At 42.4% G+C, this 21,626-nt stretch overlaps 1 protein-coding gene across 4 annotated transcripts in view; it reads left to right on the top strand.

The window, feature by feature from the left end:
* Positions 1 to 9,106, top strand: part of NPNT (nephronectin) — a 49,443-nt gene extending 40,337 nt beyond the window's left edge. For all 4 annotated transcript variants that reach the window (XM_014265448.3, XM_014265445.3, XM_074541071.1 and 1 more), the window contains 4 exons: positions 1,514 to 1,609; positions 1,999 to 2,097; positions 5,526 to 5,782; positions 7,178 to 9,106. In XM_014265448.3, coding sequence (XP_014120923.1) covers positions 1,514 to 1,609; positions 1,999 to 2,097; positions 5,526 to 5,782; positions 7,178 to 7,273 — 548 coding nt within the window. In that variant the 3' untranslated portion in view covers positions 7,274 to 9,106. The remainder of the gene's footprint in view (positions 1 to 1,513; positions 1,610 to 1,998; positions 2,098 to 5,525; positions 5,783 to 7,177) is intronic.
* Positions 9,107 to 21,626: the final 12,520 nt, after the last annotated feature.

Raw genomic sequence — 21,626 nt, 5'->3', positions numbered from 1 at the left:
ATTAATATCCTAGACTGCAAATATACATAATCAAAAATCTGCAAAGGACTAAAAAGAAAACAAAAGAAGGGAAACTTAGTGATTCAAATAATGACTATTATATTTGGGAGTTCATTGGCTTACTACACATTTTGAGTTTTTTCACTATTTGTTTTTGTTATATAAAATTTTTATTCATTATTTATTATTCATTTTTTATTATTTAATATTTGTTATTAATGATTTGTTATATAAAATTTGTATTAATTATTATTTTACCTCTAGTCTGGAATAGTACTTTAAATATACATTGGAGTTTGCTTATTTTGTCCTAATATCAACTTTTTTTTTTTCCTTCTCTATCTTTTGGCTTTAGAGGAGCTCTTGTAGCAGTGCTATTTTCATGTTCACCTAGTGCAAAAGAGGTTCCTTCTTAACCTTGGATTTGGTTTTCTGAAAACAAGAGTCCTTTCAGTTATCTTAATTCTTCTTGTTCTCACTTGTTCTATAGAGACATTAATAGTTATTTTAGCACTGCAAATGGAAAACATGCCAAGTTTTTAATAGATAAGACTGTTACAAATACCTTAGGTGTCAGAGGTGTCTATAAAACCTGAGGACATGTCTGAAACACATTACTACTGTTATGAATTATGCATTAGACCTGCCTCTAAAAGAGGAATTTTCCAAGACAGCTCTATTCAGTGCAATCTGTTTATCTCTGGCTGACAGCTGTCCATCAGGCAAGAAATCTGCTTGAAACTTACACAAACTGGCACAGCATTTTCAGAAATACGTGGGAGTGTTTGTAGCCACCTGACTTTGACAGCCATCACTCCCACAAAGAGCTCATAAATTTCAGGTTGTCCTGGATGCTGAATGTCTAATAACCTCTGGGCCCCTTAATCACTGAGAGCTGTTCCTTCTCCTCCAGCTGGGAACAGCAGCTGAAGCACAGGCTGTGCTGGAAAGCAAAAAGTATAATTACAATTGAATTCCAGCTTCCACTAGAGCTCCTCCTTCCCAACTCCCAGTACATCCCTGATAATTGTTTTGGGAGCTCTAATCCTTTGCAGATTGATGGATGTACCTTCGGCTGTCTTTCAAAGGTTAAGTGCTCGTGGGGCCTCTTCCAAGTGCTGCTGCCTCCCGTCGAGGTTCTCCTGTAAATGTCTGTGGAAGGCTTGTGTGAGGACTTCCATGTGGCTTTATGTCATTGAGAAACCACTGTCTCTGAAAATGCATTTGGAGAGGAATAGTGTGCTTCAAGGTTAAAGCTTTCCCCCCAGGTTAAAAAGGAGCTTTCAGTCAAAGAACCTTTAGGAGATTTGGAATCACCTTTTACAGTGCTTAGGTAAATGTTACACCACAAATCATAAATCACGTAGGCATAAAGTTTATGAGTCTTTGTGTTGAATATAATTAAATGTATTGAAATCTCCAGGAAAAGCACAGTGCCCAGAGCTGCTCTGCTGGTTTTTGTTAGAGATAAATTAGTGACCTACTTCCTTATCTCAGTAATTTTTTCTCACAGTTCCACGCCAGCCCGGAGTGAGCAATAATCTGTTTGAAATACTTGAAATTGAACGAGGGATTACAGCTGATGAATTTGAAGCAAACGATGACCCAGGTAAAGACCATGTCTCCTGTTTAGGATCTAGGGTTTCTGATTTTTTGAGATTTCTTGGTGGTTTATACATTTCTCAGGACTCTTATGTCTTATGCTCCTCTTTTAAACTATGCTTTATAAAAATCATGTAAAACTAACCCTTCTATATGAACCTTACACTTTTATTTCCTAAAAAATTCACCACAAAAATAGCACGAATTGTTAATAATACAAAGGTCCTTTTTATTGTTTTAATATTTTTGTAGATTCTTTTCCTAGGGCTCCTTCTACACTTAATTTTCATACTTACTTGCTAGTCACTGGCTAGTCAGCTACATGGGAAATTGAAAACCAAAACAATCTGAATAATTTCTGGGTTTATTTTGTGACCTCCTGCTCTGTTCTGCCAGGTGTGCTGGTGCACAGCTGTGATTTTGACAGTGGACTGTGTGGATGGATCAAGGACAAAGATGATGACGTGCACTGGGAACCAGTGAGAGATGTTTCTGGTAAGTGATCTGTGGACAATCACATTCTGCAGCTGAAGAGCCACCGAGGCTTGAGGTTGATGACAGTTCTGCTTGAGGACAGATCACACAGCTTCTGTTCCCTTTAGTTCTGGGGTGTATTTCACACCGATGCCTCTTCTGTGTATAAAAAGCAAAATTGAGGATTCCCAATGTGAAAGAGCAATTGAAAATTTACACTCTTATCATAGCTGACATCTTTAAAATAGGAATCTCTGTGAAGGAGTAGTAAATATAGTTAGCAAAAGTTTGTCTTAAAGGAATCTGAAAAAAATGTGGACTAGAGAACAACTTTTATTTATGGTGAAACAAAGCTTGTTTTTCAAACTACCATGTAAACATAATTATTTCCCTATCACTAGCAAAATTATAGAAGGTACTGGAAATAGTCTTTGTTTTGCTGCAGATAAAATGTTCTAGTTTAACCTCTCAGATTGCTGTAGCTTGGACTAGAATTTGATAAAATCAATCTGTATATAGGAAAAATGTCAAGTAACTGGAAGGCAGACAAGTTAAATGCTGAAACACGGAGGCTTCTGAAGAAGGGACTGTTTGGGGTGATAAAAAGTGACATTACCCCAAAGGTTAGAGGGGAGTGTGTAGTAGCTGCTTGCAGGACAGGAGGCCGGCATCAGCGTGGTGCTCAGCCGCAGGAAGAGCCCTTCCCTGTCCCCCAGCTGGGCTGTCCCAGAATGTGGATGCGTTTTGTCCCCTGTTGATTTTGGCGTGGCGCTGCGAGGCTGCTGCCCTTGCCTGCTCCCCTTCCCCCCGAGCAGTGCCGGGATTAGACACACATCCCTGGCTCCCGTAATGACGGGATTACTGCGGCCCCTTTGAAGCGCACAGCGCTCCCGGCGTGGGCGGAAGGAAAGCGCTCTCAGGCGGGACAGTGGCCACGGCAGGATGAAGCAGGGTGAGGGCACTGAGAGCCATTTTCCTCATGCAGCTCCCTGTCAGAACTGTCTGGCCACTGATGGCATTGTCATTTGCCACCCCAGCAGGTGACCTGGCACCTCTCCAGGCTGTTGGCTGGCTCAGTGGAAGTGCTGCCTTCACTGCCTGGGCAGGGGTCCCCCAAGGAGGCTGCTCTAGTACCTCAGGAGCTCCTTGTGACACTTGAAAAGCCCTGGGAATGACTGGGACAGCAGAGCTCCTTCCTCCTGCAGATGAGAGAACCGGCAGCTGACTCCTGCATGCAGAGTGGCACTTAAAAAAAAATAAACCCAAAACCACATAGTTCATACCTTTTTTGAAACAACAGATTTAAAAATTCATTTTTTCTATTTCAGTCACTCATAGCATATTCATTATCTGTACTCAAAATTTGTTATTTATATATACTAAATTCCAGAACCATGATTTTTAACTGGCTCTTTTTTGTCAGACCTTTTTCCCTGCATTGCTTCCCAGTAGTCAGGGACAAGCTCAGCTTTTTATTTCCTGTGTATGTTCTGCTGCTGTTGACATAACCTGTTAAAACTAGTCCCTTGAAGTCTCCCACCCATCCACCCACCCCCTCCAGTCTGGAATACCTTGCTGGGAGGATTTATTTTCACAGCTTGTTCCTGACTGCTTGCTTTTACCTTGCAAAGTTTGCTATATGTTGGTTTATCAGAATCTGCATTTGAAAAGGTGCTGTGCTGAAGCATTATGAGCTTATCTTGCACGCAGAAAATGCTGATCTGAGGGGATCTTTTCCTGCAGGGGCTTGCCTACAGCTATGTTTGCTTTGTGCTTACCTAAATCTGTTTCCTATTGATTGGCTTCAGCCACAGTAACTATCTGAAAATGATGCACTTAATAAGTCAGTACTTTCAGAGTGGTATAACTGTATCTTCAGCAAACAGGTACAGTTATTTAAACTCTATTATGCTTATTTTAGCAATTAGTGACCTTGCTGCAAAACCAGTGCATTAAAAAAAAAAAAAAAAAAAATACAAACTCCCTGAGAAAATTCCCACCAAAAGGCTTTAACAGATCCTTGGACAAATGGAACCCACTTCATGGCTTAATGTTGATCTAGGGCCCCAGACAGCAGCATAATACTTTGCTTTGTTAAATCTCATTCAGACCAAAGAATTTAAAAACTTATGTAGAAGTAGTGAATTGGAGACAAGGTTGGCTTTCCTTTTAAATGTGTGACAAGCCATGGTACATTGTAATTAAATTTTACAGCTTTTGAAGGGAAAACGTGACTTTCAAAGAGAAGCTTTCAAAAAATAGTGCTCTGCTTGAGTAGTTGCAGGGACACAATTAAAAATATTTTTCTATCCTGTTTAACTGTGTATGTCAACAATCTTACAAACCCCCAATATTTCTAAATCTTTCATTTTAAGTAAGGAGCCTAAAAATGCCACTTTCTTAATGGACTTAAGGTAGAGGTGGCATTTTTAAATTAAAAAATACATAAAATCTGATCACAAAAAGAAAATATATTCTTAGATTAAGTGTAAAATAAGGTTTTTGGTTTTGTTTTTGTTTTTTTTATTTTTTTAACCTTTTTCCCTATGGTAATTTTAGATTTTAAAGGTTTTGCCCACCTTGCAAAAGTTTTAATGAAAAGTACAAACAACTCATACAGGTCTGGGTTTTCTCCAGGATGTGAAATCTCATTTAGTGTAGTTCTAAGGGTAGGTATGAAAAGTGCCTTTTTTCTTTCTAGGTTTAATGGATACCTGAGATCCTTAGCTTCTCATGTTCTGAGTGTTTTCTGGAAGGCACATTTACTTCATAAATGATAAGAGATAATAATAGGGTTTGGAATTGAGTATGTATGTTCACTGACAACTTCCTACTGCTAGAATTTGGGGTTAACAGCCATATGGAAATCATTATTGCTTCTTGCTTTCTCTATCTACCAGATTTAGAGTTTAAATTACAGTTGAATAAAAGAGGCTATCAGGGTTGCAAATGGATCTGCTTTGAGATTTACCCTGTTAACACAGTTCCCAAACTAAAGGAAAGGGGCAGAGCCATAGCTCAATTACATGATAACATTTATTCGGTCTCTGTTATCTGTCCAACAGCAAAACATTGCAACTTGAAAGGTGCATGAATTTGCACAGTGCTTTAATGTCACTGTGGGTTTAAAATCATGCAGTGACAAAGGGGTTGTCAGAAATGACGGAATACATGAGGTTTTAGTTTTGGAGAGGGGGGTATTTACTTTGTCAAAAAGAAATTAGATGGGCAACACCCAGCCTGGTACTAATGTAGAGAAGAGCAGCACTGTAAATCTTACCCTGTAGGGGGAAGATGCACTGGTTCTGGTTCTATATGCCTTATTTTGCACTCTCTGGACCTTGTTTTACCTTTATTTATTTTTAATAACTCTTGTGGGTTCGGTCCTGCAACCTAATAGTGTTAGAAGCACCAAACAAACCCCCAGCTAACTGCTCTTTCCACTGCAGGGGGACAGTACCTCACCATCTCTGATCCCAAAGGGAAAGAAGGAAGAGTGGCACATCTTACCCTGCCCTTGGGCCACTTGGCTCAGCCTGGAGATTTGTGCCTGTCCTTCAGGCATAAAGTGCCCGGGCTGCACTCTGGTGCCCTGCAGCTCTTTGTGAAGAGAACTGGTGCTCATGGCCCAGCTGTCTGGGGGAGAAATGGGGGCCATGGCTGGAGACAGACACACATAACCTTACCAGGAGCAGGCATCAAGAGTGTAAGTACTGATCCTTGTGTTGCTGTTTGGGTTTGTGATGGAAAAGCTGAGGATGCTTAAATGGTGCAGCACTGCAGTGTTAATCTTGTGGGTTCAGTTTTACTGTTTTACTACTTTGGTCTCTGCCAATGGAATCACAGTACAGATGAGAACTATTGTGCATTTTTTAAAATTAGTTTTATGTATACAAAAAAAGAAATCTTAGCTATAGAAATATAGTATAGGCTACTCTGTCATTTCCTGAGCTGCCTGGTACAGCCCATTTTAAGGGAATCACCACCTAGGAAAGAACAGCCTCGCGGACAGAGGCATGCTCTATAGAGAATTCAAAAAAAAATGCCTGTATCAAGATTCCTCATGAGCAATGTTTTGAATAATACAGTGCCATGAAATAGGAAGAATAATCCCCTGTAGATTGGTAACTGGCTAAACCAGGGCAAAGATACTGAAAATAAGTAATTTTTGGTAATGCAGGGAGATTACAAGTGCAATCACATGTGGTTTTATGCCCTTTAGCATGGCTGCAGCTGATCAGGCTGAGGAGGTGAATGATAACATAACAAAGCCCATAACACAAAATGGTTTAGTGCAATCTTTTGAAGGTGCCTGAAGTGCCATGGAGAGTCTTTTAATATCTGGAAATTTTAGAAACATTGTGTGATTAAACTGGTATCAAAAGCTCTATGTTATTCTTCAACCTCTGAAGGTAGTTTTTATTTCAGATCTGAAGAAGTGGCTGGGGTATTTCAGGGCCTGTTTGACTTAAATATCAGGTGCTCTGAAAAGCTCATACATATAAAGTTCATGATAGGAGCAGGCTACAAGACAGACACAAGTGTCTACCTCTAAAATGAATATTAAGGCTGTAATTACTGCACATAATTTTCTAGAAAATTTACCTCAGCAACAGTAGCAAAGACACCTGACTTTGTTAGCTGTCAATGAGTGTGGGACTGAGAATGAGGGCATTTGAAACAGGTGAACAGTATAGCTAAACTATTCTTACCCTTTTTTTCCCACCTAAATTTCTCACTTCTGGCAGTCCCCCTTTGCACTGTCCCTTGGCTCTCCTGCCCCCCTGGCAGTAGCTGTTTGCATGGGCAGCCAGTCCTGCTGACCTGAGCCCTGGGACACTCATCCAAATATCAAATACTTGCCCTCTTAAGTAACCAGAGAAGGCCTCTGCCAAAGAGAGATCAGGAAGAAATGTGGAAGTTTTATTGTCTAGCTAATTAAAACCCGAAAGTAACTAAATGGTAGTGATTGTGGAGGGGCCTACTGGAGACCTGAGGAAAATTTGAATGAAGACCAGAATCTTTCATCACACTTTTTAATGAATTATTTCTGTGTAATTTGTTTCATACCCCACTGAAATTGTTCTGTTTCTCTTTCTAGGTTATTTTCAGAGGTGAGAAAGGGAGAGGAAGAACTGGGAATATTGGACTAGATGATGTGGTCTTGAGGAGAGGACGCTGCTCTGAAGAGCATTAGCCAAGACAATGAACCAGCAGTCATCTCCTCTTGCCCTTCTCATGCAATTCCTACACGACTTTGAAGCAGAACTGCATGGAAAAGAAGAAAAAGTGGGAGAGCAACAACTTCTTAGTGGTCTACTAAGTGCAATCTCATGGAAATTTCACTTAAATACATGGAGAGCACCTCCCAGGATTGAGGAAATCCAATCTCAGGTTCTGGTTCTTTCTATTAATCCTTATCCCTAAATCATATATTGTATGTAATAGCTTTGTTCCCTGTTAAGTCTGGTGAGTGCCAACAGAAGGAGCACTTGTGAAAAAGGGAGAATTAATTACAAATGGTAGCAAAAGAAAGCTCTATCTCAGAGTTTGTGTTAACTGACAGCCATTATCATCCCATACTGCTGTCTTTCACTGATTAATTTGTGTGAGTCACAAATTGGATTTATGAAAGCCTGGACCTGAGCTATGGCTTACTGCCACTGACCTTTGAAGAAATGTTCTCATATATGAAATAGCATTTATTTTACTGTTGCATCTGTATTAGCCAAAACCAGTTAGAGAGAGTAGGCATTGCATCCTGTAATATTGCTACTGCTGTGTTTTGTGTATATGTGTATGGTTGACATATTTATGTTTTTTAGTATTTACAGACTGTAGTTGCAGGGTAATTGGCAGCTGTACTTTGTTTTTGTACAAGACAGGAGTTCAGCATCTTCTTCAATCCTGCTGGTCATGCCAAATCATCAAAGTCAGTTAATGGTGCTCATTGAAAAGTGCTGGTGCAGTTTTTCATGTTGTAATGTCCTGAAGGCAAAAGACCAAACGCTCACCTAATGGAAACTGGCATCTGAAAATGCTCTGCAAGTTTGCACAGAGCTCACAAGCAAGCCCTAAAGGGCTCTCAGTCCTGCGAGGAGCTCCTGGTCCAGCTGAAGCAGCCAGGAGCAGATGAACTTGGACCTTGTAAGGTTGAGCCCATTGGCAGTGCCAGGAATGATCCCTCCCACAGGTGGCACAAGCCCTCACGAGGAAAAGGGGCAGCTGTGTTAATGCTGTACAAACCATTCAGACCTGAAATGGCTCCAGTGCTCTTTGGCAAATGTCCATACTCTGCCCAAACTCTGTATATAACAAGCATTTTATTCTTTAGAACAACTATTAGCTCTAGTGGGAACTGAGTATTTATCAAAACTCTGGACTGATTTTATAGTTATGTATCATGCATGTGCTGTGCAGTTTCCCAGGGAATTCTTCTGTTTGGTTTGGAATTTTTTAAGTGGGCATCATGATCACTGCTAGCAATTCTAAAATTGACAAAGTAATTGTAACATTTAGGAAAATGGCAAGAGGTTGGTAAAATGTTGTTAGTGATGCAGCCTTAAAGCATCAAAAAATCCATATATAAGAAGTCAACCTCAGTTCTTTTGAATACTTAAATACGGTGTAAAATAAATGTCAGCTGCATAGCATGTTCAGTCTTGCACCAAGTTCACAGACACAAATTTGCAAGCCCATTAGAGGTCATATTCCAAATCCCTGTTCCTGACAAAGTACAAGTCTGAAAATATTTTTTCCCATTCATCCCCTAGGACAAAACATGGTGTGTAGAGCAGAAATGTATGTCAAACAGAAATTCTCCTGCAAAACTGTATCAGCAAATATTCTGAAAAGAAAAAAAAAGCAATGTGTTTGTAAACATTAAATTTTAAACTATTTTGCTTTGAATATGATTATGATCTTTTTCTCTTATGTTATTTTGTGATATGTCAGAAATATCTGTGAATAGTTGAAATACCTTGTCCTTATTTTAAAGTAATCAGTAAAAGAGACTGTTACTTGCTACTAATGAGGAATCTTGTTTTCATTTTTAGACAGAAAGTCTCAATTTTCATTGCAGTGAAATGAAACAAAAGATGACAATCCCACAGTGAAATAGCTCTTATTTACCCGTTTTAAAAATCAAAATACATTTCACTCTAATATGAAGCGAGCACTGTATTTATTATTCAGAAGGAGGAATGGCAATTTTCAACCTAACTTAAAGAGCAGTCTCACAGGTAATTTAAGAGCTTCTGCAATATTAGATGTCCATTTTACAAGAAGGAGCAGCTACCATAATCCCTCACTCTGATTCAACCAGCACAAGCTGCTGTTAGATGCTAAGGAATATGAGATTAACACATTTTAGTCTGGTTCATCATACTACTACAGGTTTCTGAGCTTAAGATTCCCTGGTTAAAATGGAATCACTATCAGAGTTTTTTTTTTGCCATTTTTACAAATGGTCCCTAATTTTTACAAGTTAATGCACAATCCAGATTAATTCAGAAGGAGGACAGCAATAAGTACTCAGGTGACAGGGGAGGATTCAGGTCTCTGTTTTATCGACGCATTTCATTGCTGCAATAACACAGGGACTTGCAGAGCCTTGTGACAGCTGCAGGACAAGGCAGGAGGCAGCAGTGGCTTTGAGCTCTGTGGGAGCTGCTGTGGCTGTAGATCACTCCCCTCCAGACTCTGTGTGGTGCCTTCTCTCCATCTTTTGGGTAGGCAAGGTGAGGTCACTCAGAGGTTCTGTTGTGAGGATCCTTCTCCAGTTCTTGCTCTCCCTGTGCTTTTCAGGCAGCTCCCTTCAGACAGCTCTGCCAGGACTGCCCTTTCCATATAAGCCTCAAGAAAGGGATGAAAATATGGCCTGAGGTCCTCCTATGAAGTAGATTATAGTTTTGGATTTAGTCAATAGGTAATAGAAATTCCTGATTAGATACTTAAGCAAGCAGAAGAAATTACACTAAATTAACATGAAAAAAATTATCAAATTGTTAACCTCTTGCCAGTTTATAATTGAATGCTCTTGAAACATATTCAACAAAGATAATGAAAATAAGATTCTTTATAAATGACAGTACTGGGACCAGTGGCAGGTGTATTTATGAATTTGCTTACATCAAAATCAGCAGAATGGAAGGGACCAAGACAAGATTTTTTAGTTCTAGATTACATTCTGTACAGTGCCCTCATCTCTCATCAGAGCCATGCCATTAAATCACTAGTGAGTGATTTTAGTGAAGCCAATTCATTCTGAAGAAAAGCTTCCCTAGGTTTCCTTCAATAAATTACCTGAGACTTGGAGGTCAACATTGCTTTTACCAGAGTTGGAGATTGCAATAACTGCCCTCATAAGACTCAGGTAGTCATAAGAAGACAACACTGAACAGAGGAACATTTATGACAGCAGCGTTCATCATCCAGCTCTGTTCTGCTGGAGAAAAGCTGCCACAGTAGCAGCTGCCTCCAACCCATGTGCCAGGGTCTCTCTAAAAACCCCATTAGAAGTTATCTCTCCTTACAAATGAAGCACAGTATTTGTCAGAAAGATAGCTTGATCCAAAGTCTCTTGATTTTAGCACTGCATTGTGACACTCACCTTGAAAGCTGTTCAATCTGCCTTTAAAAATTTGCAACAAGAAACTATAGCTGTCTTTAAAACTTTGGTTGTGAAGGTTACACATACAGAGTTATTAATTAGCAAGTGGGGTCCAGTTAAATACTATGCAAATTTTTGTTTATATAGATCACTCAAACAGCAAATTATTGAGGTTTTCCTGGTGTTTAAAACACTTCCTTACCTGCTATTTTTTTCTGTCATCCTGTAGTCACACAGCATTTTATGACTTCAGATTTTCCACATCAGTTAAAAACAGACAAAGAAGTTGGAAATGCATTAGTGTAAACCTACCTGCAACTTTAGAAAGAAATGCAGAACATTTTAGCGATGAGTTTCAGTAATGATTTGAAAGATCACTGCATTAACTTTCAAAGCTTGAGGAGATTTCTTTCTCAGACCCCACCTACTGCACCAAGCAGACCTAGGGATACATGAGGAATTGCATTTGGAATGTCTGTAATGCTCCATTTGTTTAAAATGCCAGCAGGCCAAAGACCATCAGAGAGCATAAAGACAAGTTTTCAACAGCACAGACTGAACCACCTCTAGATTTCAGAAACCAGCCCCATGTAAGCTTTCAAGACTGTAAGTCCATAATGAATAAAATCACACTCTAGTGACTCTGCTCTTACCAATTCTCCTTGTGCACTTGTGTGACCTCTTCCAAGCCTGTGTTCAGTGTTTGAGCAAGGAAGCCAAGATCCATCTGGCACACAGGATAAGGATGCTTCTCTCTGTGACACAGCCAAATCCTGCTTTCCTCTGACCATGAGTTACTACAGCTCTTTCCCAGATTTTTTTTAACTTAATACTTTGAATTTTTACCTTCTTTTCAGGGCAGGATTAGTCCTCTATCACACTTTTCTCCCCAGTTTTAATTTGCTGTGCATTTCAGCAGCCCACGTTCTTGTTTCAGACTCTTATCCTGAATACTCTTGATATATTCATTTTGAGTTTGCCAGACACCTGTAAAGACAGGTATATATATATTATAAAGTATAATGTGTACTCAGAGAAGGAGTTTACTGCATTTATATGCTACACGAGTGCTAAAAATTTGAGATTGACACTCTCAAGGAGTTTCAGGAAGACACCATCACTGTTTTGATACCACAGAAACAGGGGACCACATCACCTTTTCACTTGCCTTTTGCGCTGCCCCCATTTTAGGTAAAAAAATTGTAAAAGTGGACTCAGCAGACTTTTTCCTCTGTCAGAATGGTATTCTTTATGTGTGAAGCAGGATTACTGTGGCATGTGTACATTCCGGTACCAGTGTCTTTGAAATGCAAAGAACAGAAAAAAAAGCCTTCCAATGAAAATTGGCTTTGATTCTCACACCCTTGGGTTCAAGTCTAGGACAAAGCAAGAGCTCCACCTCAGCTGGTGATGACACCACCAGAATCCTCAGCAAAGGATTCTGACATCCTGACATCCAGCACAAGTAGAGAGCTAAATGCAAATAAGTAATAAGTAGTGCCAGTTACATTTAAAACTAGCAAAATAAGTGAAAGAAATTTGATTAAAAGGATTCAGAGGGTTGTCCAAGAGAGATACTCTGACTTCCATCCCTCTGAAGTTCTGAGTTGGCTCAAAGAAAGTTGGCATCTTACCTCAGTTTCCTGGATCAGTTGGAAGACAAAAGTTGTTGGAGCTCTTCAAAGTTTCCATGTCCCAGTGCTGAGTGTTCTCTCTGAAATTCTTGCATGATTCTCGCTAATACTCTAGGGGAATCCTTTAGCCATTCATGAATGCGCAGGGTTTGAAGCCACTGGAACTGCTCACTAGTAATAAAGTCCACAACTCTGTGGTGCACATCAATTCACGTAGGAACCAGGAACCCCTATTTCATTAGAGAGACCATTAAACTGTGAGCAATTCAGTCACTCTCCTGCCATATGCCACTGGTTCTGTCCTGATTTTAAAGATATTACAGTTGGGTGAGCTCTATTACTGAAGGTTGCCTCTTAGAAATGAGTGATGTAGAATTACTCTCGAGGTACATCAGGCAGTTTTGTGGGGGGATGAGGAGACCTTGGCATTCTGGCAGCTCATCTGTGTGGTAGCAAACAGCCCTGGCACACTCATTGTGAAATTCACTGTGAACTGCTCTGCCAGGTTTTTTGGAGTAATTTGCTTGCCAAATAAAGCTATGTGACTGCTTGAAGAAATACCACATTAATACAAAGAATAGGCAGAGAAAGTACATGGTACATCAAGGAATGCCTTCATCACCACATGGCCTTTGATCAGATTGCACTGGCAGTTAGGGAGCTAGATGGGAATTGTAGGGATTCAGCTACAGCTTGGCCACAGAACTCCAGCCCACAGCCTCTCACAAAAGTTCTTCATAACTCTGTTCTTCATCTTTCATTCAGCCATCTCCTCCCAGGGTACCACTTTGTCCAAAGGGTGTGCTTGGCATTGCAGCAAACACAAAGGATGACTATCCCTCTCTGTGCCTGGCTGGGACCAGGTGGGCCCTAGTGTGTGGAACTCTTCATTTTTCTCTCAGGGTTTGCCAGAGATATCAGCTGTGCTACTAAAAAGACACTGGGCAAATTCAAACTTTCATGTGCCCTAATGAAGGAAAGGAGCTTTTCCCTCCCTGATATGGAAGTTTGCTTCCTCCCTAAAGAGAGACCTCACCAGAGGAGATCCATTCCGTACCACCCTCTGCACTTGCTGCTCCAGCTGAAACCCCATGTTCTGCAACTGGCTCTGAGTCTGCAGGTAACAAACCACACAAACTCCCCCAAATAAGAAAATATACTGAGGATGCAGCAGACAGATTGGAACTGTGACACTTCAAGAAGCAGCTGTGATTGAAACTACAGGAGGCACAAATGGGGAATGCAAGAAATCCTGCAATTTGCACAACTGCAAAACAACTGGACTCCATTTCTGGCCCTGAACTGACAAAGACTTGTGAGTTTTCCAACAGCCAGTGTGCCTGGAGCAGCCTGGGAACACAGCATCTCCAAACCATGTGAGGCTGCCAACAGCAACTCCAAAGTAATCCTGCAGCATGCAAAATATTATGTGAGGGGGATTTTCAAACCTTGCTATTAAAAATATCCTTGGAATGATGGCTCTGTCCTGACACTCAATACACACAACCCCTGCTTCATGTTTCAGTGGCAACAGCTCTATTTGGGGAAGAGAAACATCTTGCACTCATAAGGGAACTGCACAGAGCTGCAGCAGAACAGGCTCAGGCTCCTGCAGTGGTCTCAAGCCTTGCCCACCAGCCTTTCAGCTGAGGGGGTCAGGCTGCTGGTGAGCTCCCTGAACACATTCAGGGATGAGTAGAAATTTTCCCTGTATACCTCCTCAACACCCTTTTTCATACTGCTGTAAGAAAGATGAGTAAACTCACCCACATGACAGATGAAAGAAGTGAGCAAATGCTGGTATGGTGCACCCAGAGCAGGTAAGTGCAGTTCATTGAACTCACAAATTCTCCTGCCACACACTGTCCTCTTGACACCAGCCACAGATACTCAGGTCAGACAGCCCAACCTGCAACTGCAGCTAATTCAAAGCAGTAGCACATTTAAAGGCTTCTGTTATCCAGCATTATTGAAGGGGAGAAACTTTATTAACAGGTCTTTGACTTCCAGAAGCCTGGACCCTTTTCACTTATCTCTTTTTCACCACAGAGTCAGATGAGACATTAAAATGCTGCTCAAAGAAATGCTTCTGACATTCTCTCCTGAAGGAACTGCTGGACAGGGCATCTCAGGGCCAAGAAACCCAAAACATAGTACAAAGGAACTTGGGCAGTCGTGAGACAAGCAAGTACATCAGACACTGATGAATTCACCACGCTCCCTGGGCTATTTGTATGTGATTTATCTCAGCTTCTAGTTAATTTTTAACAGGCCCCTGTCCCTTGCCAAACCATTGGGAAACTCACTGCATGTTCTCCAGAAACAAACACCCAAGCAGCATTTCGAAGTGGATGCTGTAAATGGAGCTTTTACTCAAAGTAAGAAATATTGTTTAAAATCCTATTTCTCCTTTATCTGAAAATGAACATCAAAGAACTTAAATGCAACATCCCTCCCTTCCCCATCACATTCTACTGTGCACCAAGCTGTTTTTCTTTCTGCCTAGGCACAACCTGTCATTCCTATCTCATGTGCAGACCACTGTAAGGGCTCCAGAGTAGAGTCTTCAATTAAACAAAGCTACCAATGTTCAAAGACTTTTAAACACTGCATTTGCACCAACACAAACCAGGGTACCATGAGGACAAGACAAAGGGAGAGCGCTTGCAGCCTCGTATTTCAGGACACTGCTACTTTTCTGCAGAACTTCTGGTGTAGCCCACAGTGACATCCACCTATCAAAAGCTCTTCAACAGAGCTGCCAGCAATTGTATGAACACTATACTTGAACACTCTTGCCTGTAAAATGCCTCCTCAAGCTGCCTCCTCTAGCTCCAGTCATTTGAATGCTCTGGGCTGGTGCAGAGGTTGTGCTGGTCCCTGCCAGCCCCAGCTGAGGCTCTGGCTCTTGGCAGGACCCAATGCTGCCCCAGCTCCCGTGAGGGCTGGAGCCTCCAGGTGTGAGCAGAATCAAACCAAGTCTCCACAAATCCAGCTGGAAGAATTCCCATTTGCCTCTGAGGTCCCAGCTGGGCAGTCCACGAAGCACCAGCACCGGAGTATGCAGAGCCCATCAGGCCTGCCCTTCCTGCCCCAGGAGGAGCTGGGGTGCTGGGGGGACCCTGCACTGCCAGCACGTCAGTGGGCACTGGTGCTGCTTCCCAGCACAACCAAGGCCTTAATCAAGCAGCCAGGGCTGTGAACTCGGAGCTGGAGAGTTATCTTGTCCATGGTAAATGTGTGTGAGCTTTGTGCATGTGCCGACCACAGCACACCAGGAACAGCTTCCCACCTTCTGCATCTCTCACCCCCGCACACTAATGTCTCCTCCTCCTCCTCACAAAGCTTTCAGAGTTTCTCCAAAAGCACTTTACCCTCCAGTTTGTTCCAAGACTTCAACTTTTTTCTCTCGCTCTCCCAGCTCTCTGCTGCTGCTGTGGCCCTGAGCTGTTGATGAAAAGCAGGCTATCAAAGCCTTCTTCCTCAGCTGCATACTTTCAAGTTTAGGCCTCCCCATCTACAAGGAACATTCAAGTTAGGTATCAAGCACTGCACCTGGCAGCGTTTTCCAGATCCTGCCCAAACAATAATAAAGTTTCTTTGCCTCAGGACTTGCTGAACCCAAACACTGTTTTCTCTGGCACGAGAGGCCAATTTACTTCTCGAGATAAATATTAAGCAAACAAGATTTTTTTGACTTTAGGGAAAAAGAAGCTAGAACATTTTCCTGCAGCCACAGTCACACCCCTTGTGCTGAGCTATTTTTAAAAATTCATTCCTGTGATATTTTCCTAATAGCCATAAAGCAGCAGAGCATTCTCTAAAACACATTTGGCTATTATTACTTCTTCTATGCCTTCTGACTGTGGCCTTCCAAATTCAGATAGATTAGCCAGCTGTCGAAAGAAAAAAATTATTCTCTTTGCAGCCTTTCCTCTATTGCTTATTTTCCCCAGGCAGCAGCTCAGATCTGGCAGGAAACCAACTTAGTTCCTGCCCTAAGACTCCATCAAAAAGTCATGTCCTGAATGTTGCAACTTGGGATTTCTGTATACTAAAAAAAGAAAACAAAAACTTATATCTTTTGCCAATGTTTCAACAAAAAAATCCAGTGAACCAAACCCAAGTGAAGAACTGTAGCCCATCCATGTAATAACACTCTCAATACCCTAAAAAAGTAAGATTAATATTTTTAATTGAACAAGGAGCACCAACACCAGCCATTTAACAATCATTTCTATAACCATAATGTTTCCTTCATCCAGGAGATGACAAGGTAAAATGAGCTTGTGACCTAGCTAGTAATTTTTTAAAAAGCACAGAATCCTCAGCAAATGATGATACAAACCCATATCAGCATGAAGACCTCTTGTTAAAATAGCAGGCAGAGACACAGAGCACTTAGCTGTTCTCTCTCATCTGTATTTGTTCTCTGGTATAAAATGCAGAACAATTTTTCTAAGTCTATGTAAATATAAACAAAGATTAAAATTAGGACAAATATCTCTTTTTCCTGATTTCATCGTCTGAACCCTCAATTAAACTGCTCAGTAAGTATCTAGTTTCTATTCATACCAACAATTTATTTCTGCTTGCCCATGGTCCATGCTGGGGGAGAGCAGCCCATCGTCCCAAGCAATCAACCTTTCACTCCCAGCTCCTGACCCCATTTCTCTTTTTCCATTCTTTTACACGTTCCAGCCTTCTGGCCATCTCCTAACACTGAAATCAGCATTTGCTGCCTGAGGCAAGAGAAAAGGCAGCACAACATGCCCTTATGAAGAAGGGATTGCCTCTTGCCATGTCCTGTACCTGCCTGAGCCATGTGCCACCCTTGCTGCTGCCCTCAGCAATATTTGTGAGGCCACAAGATGTGGCCAGCTCAGGAGCAGCCCCTCAGGGTTCTGGTTTGCATCTTGTCACACTGCCCCTGCTCCTGCCAGCACACCCTCAGACAAAAGCCTCTTTCAAGTCAAAACCCTACTTACAGACACACAATGACTCCCACAACCCATAACAGCAGATCTTGAAATTAATTTTTTTCCCTTGCATGTTAATGCTCTTTTCCCTCTGTCCCAGGCTGGTGATGGCACAAGACACTGTGAGATAATTGCAGGTCAGAGCTTCACCCATCAGTTCAGCCCACCCACATCACCTCCATTCAGAGGCAGCACAAGTAACCTGAGTGTTGCTGCTGCTCTAGGAAAGCACAGTCACAGCAATTCAGCTGGCAGCAAATATCAGTAATAAAGGTTTTAGTTCAAACCATGCTGATACTCTGGCCCATGAATTGCAGCATCATTCATTTAGTCAGAAATGATATTCAATTCTCATGTATGTCAGAATCACAAAATTTACTTTGTTTCTTCCATGTCAAAGTTAAGGGGAAACAAAGGTGGTGGGTTCCAGAGCTCCCTAAAGGCAAATGCCAATAATTGCTGGATAAGAAAACAACAAACAAAAGGTTATCAACAACTTCTACCTAGAAAACGACAAACAAAAGGTCATCAACAACTTCTGCCTAGTTTCAGAAGGCAAACAGGAAAAAAGACTTCAATGAAAAAGCGCCAAATTCCATGAAAAAAAGTAATAATTTTTTCCTTCCATTCACTATTTCTTGCAATAAATCCAGAGATTCATCTATGTTTCTAGACTATTTGTTCTCAAAGACACTGGAAATTAAAAAGTAAAATCAAATCAACTTTCCACCTCCTCTGAAGAGGCTACAGTGAAGTGCAACAGCCAACAAGTTGAACGTGCTTTTAGCAGGCATTAAATTCCAATACAACACATTTATTTATATAGGGGGAACGAGGCTTATATTTCATGTATATATATATATATATGAAAAAGTATATACCTATTTATGCATCCAGGCAACACATGTAAGAAGGGTCACTTGGGAAGTATTGCCAAGGCTGGTCAGTGCAGGAAAGCAGAACCTCTCAAACCTCTCCCTAGGGGTTTCTGGGGCAGCAGACACTACATAAGAAGCAAAGACCTCCCCCAGTGCCAGGTTCTCCCATTCCACAGGTGCAAACCCTCAGCAGTTTGTCAGGCTCTGCTTGTTATAACAAAAGCTTTCAGTCTCCTGACATTTAGAAGGGGTTCAATGAAACATAACATGAGTTAGCTAAAAGTACCATGTGGAGTGCATACACACACCCACCCTGCTCTAAGCCAAAAGTCACAGAAAGCAAAGTTTCATGGCCTAAATGCACATCCGACCTATCCTCCCTCTCCTGCAGAGCTCCTCAAAAACAGCACCTGCCCCAAGCCTTGCCTGGGGTGCTTGCAAGTCCCAGTGATCCCCTCTTCTGTGCCTGGCACTTGCAGGGTTCCTGATGTAAACAGTGGATGGAGGGATCACGCTGCAGAACTTTTCCTGACCTTCAGCCAGGAGGTTTGTTTTACCTAATTTGGAACTCCTCCCCTTGGAGGCTACCCAAAATGTCTTTGTTCGATTCAGGTTGTGCTTTAATCATGTGGCCAAACTTGAGTCCTGCAGCTCTTTTGATCTCTCCTGGTTAATCAAACTTCTCTCTCACTTCACCACTGTTGATGCTGCTCTTACATGCAGGGACTGCCACAAAGAGAAGAAAAAATGATCAAAAATAAGTGATAAATAACATCCACATCATGGTAAACCACCACCACTGTCAGTATTCTGTCTCTTTGCTGGGAAAATTCTACATGTCCCAAATTTCCACTACACAGTGTCATTTTATATTAAAAAAAAAAGAAGTAGTAAAGTGTATCACCAACCCTACTGTATAAAATAACAGAAGCTACAGACTGTGCAATGAGTAGCCAGGCAACCAGACTTCCAGCATGACAGTTCTGGGATGTTTTGACACCCTGCCAGAGGCTGACAGCAGCCCTGGGTCACTGCCTCCTAGCAATGCCTGCAGGCTGCTCTTCCCACCGTGCAGTTCATCTCTGTTAGCAGCAGCATGCTCTGAATGCCAAGTGCCAGCCATGGGTCAGGGTGCACTCCTCACCACCTTTGGGCTGCTGCAAAAGTGGTGCCACAAAGGGGCAGGAGAGAAGGCATTGGGCTCTCAGGCTGGAAAACAACTAAAGAATTGATGGAGAAAATCCTGTGCCACTCTGAGAGAAAGATTGCTTTTGGAAAGTCAGCAGTGCCCAAAGAGGTGATGCTACAATTAATACATTTATACTGTGCCACTGTGATCCATGAGATATCTTCCACTACATGCCATATGAACAAGGAGGTTTTTTTCCCATGGAAATCCCACCTATTATGCTATTTGCTTTAACACACAAAAGCCCCAAAAGAGTGTTCTCATCTCTTCTTTAGGGTATTTTTTCTGTGAAAAGATGATTAAAAAAAATAAAATAAAAGACTTGACTCTTGCAATACTGTCCTGACTGGTACAGTGCCATCATCCAAAGGAAACCTCACTCAGATGAATTCAGCATAGCCTGCTAACAGCACTTGGAGCTCTTTCCGTTCAGCATTATAAAATTGTTTTTCTCCTGAGTGTAAGAGTTTCACTTTAGGCCCTGCCAAGGTCAATGTGCAAGATAAATACTCCCTCCCCTCATGGCCTAGTGGGAGGTCTCTTGAGCACCTCAGGATTGCCATATAATATGTGGGGAAACATGACATCCAACATTTCACAGGCTAAATTATGTCAGATTTCAGAATGCAAGCAAGATTTTCCTTCAGCTACTCTCTCTGATACAGAAAAGAAGGGATCCTCTCTAAATCTGAGATACTTTGACTCACAGCAGTAGACAAAAAGAAATCAATATTTCTTATAGGAATTGCTGTGAGCAAAGGTTTAGCTGAAGAAAAGCTGTCACACTGTTGTGGTGTGTTGCAATATCCTGTTTTACCTTCTCCCTTCCCCCTCGCCCCTCGCTGAGTGTGCCCTGTCAATCAGGCTAACATACCAGCAAGGCGTCGTGTGATAGGTGACCCTAGTACCTGGAGACCCTGCCCCTTCACCTGGTTGGTGACTCACCTGTCCCCTCCCCTTCCCCTGTCCTGAGCTTAAAATGTGAATGAGACCATGCGGCGCCATTCTGTTATCAGCAGTAGCCCAGTGCAGACGTATCTGTGCTCATGGAATAAACATCTGGCTACCTTCTAGCAGAATCCGCTCCCTTCTTTTCTTCACCATCGCCAGAAGCTCTCCCCTGAGGAGAACGGAGTCCTGTCTTGTGCCCCGCTGCACTCTGCCGCCAGCCAAGGTATCTTTGAGGTATAACACCGCAGAGCTGCCTGTGGCCCAGCAGCGAAGGTCAGAACTGGCCTAGGCACCATCTAACTGGTTATATTGGGATACATACACCAATATATTGGCGTCCCTGTGGGTGGCTCGACCCTGAGCCGGAAAACGGACTCGCAGTTCCTCAGAGAAGCTTCTGCCAGCCGTGCATCCAGCTGAAAGGAGCCTGGCTTCAAGACTCCCAGCTAGAGACTTTGGGAATACTCCCAGAAAAAGTTTCGTGGACTGTTCGGCGCCTTCTGGAAAGCCCAGCTTCATTGTGGTGAGCAGATTTCCAGAGGGAGAAAAGGGGAGCCTCTCTTGCACCCAGAGAGAGGTCCTTTTCCGGTGGAGACCTGCCTGTACCCAGCCTACAGCTTCCATTTCACGTGAGTATCTCTGCTTTCGGTAGAGCAGAAGCTCAAAAACAGACTCTGCCGCGAGTTCTGTTCCTTTTTGCCTTTGCATTTTGGCTGCGCAGCCCCACAGACAAGAATTCATAGCGTTCTAGTGTTAGCTTTCCTGCTGCGTGTTTCACTGTTTTTTAGAATTCGCGCCGGAGCGGGATCGCTCTCTGCCCTTCCCCCCCCGGCTCAGCAGCGTGTTCAGACACGTGTTAGGAGATTTTCTTTCTCTTTCTCTTTGCGGGAGAGGGGGGGGCTCTCTTTCCACGTGGCCGGGGGACCTGCGGGGGTCGGGAGTGCTCTGCACACGCGGCGGCGGGGGGGGGGCGTCCCGGTTTCGGCTGCCACGTGGAGCGGCTGCTCTGTCTGCTCCGCGGGGGTGCTGCATTCCACCGCGGGAGAGGCTTTGTTTCTGCCTCGGCTCGGCAGGGCGTGTCCCAGCTCCCTGCTGCTGCTGCCCGGGAATTTTAAAAGCAGTATATACAGCTGCATTGTGAAGCTTTTGTCTGCTCGTTATCGCTTTCTATCTGTGGTTTTTTTTAGAAATTGGTAGCTGATTTTAGCTTTGTTTTTGGTCAGGCGGGATTAAGTACTTTGCTTTTTAACATGGGTTCCAAACTTAGCATTGTACAAAGGGGAGTGTATTATGATATTGTTAGCATTT

The sequence above is a fragment of the Zonotrichia albicollis genome, chromosome 5, assembly GCF_047830755.1.
Source record: "Zonotrichia albicollis isolate bZonAlb1 chromosome 5, bZonAlb1.hap1, whole genome shotgun sequence".
Taxonomy (NCBI): domain Eukaryota; kingdom Metazoa; phylum Chordata; class Aves; order Passeriformes; family Passerellidae; genus Zonotrichia; species Zonotrichia albicollis.
Note: the sequence above shows the minus strand (reverse complement) of the source record. Positions and strands in the feature narration are given on the sequence as shown.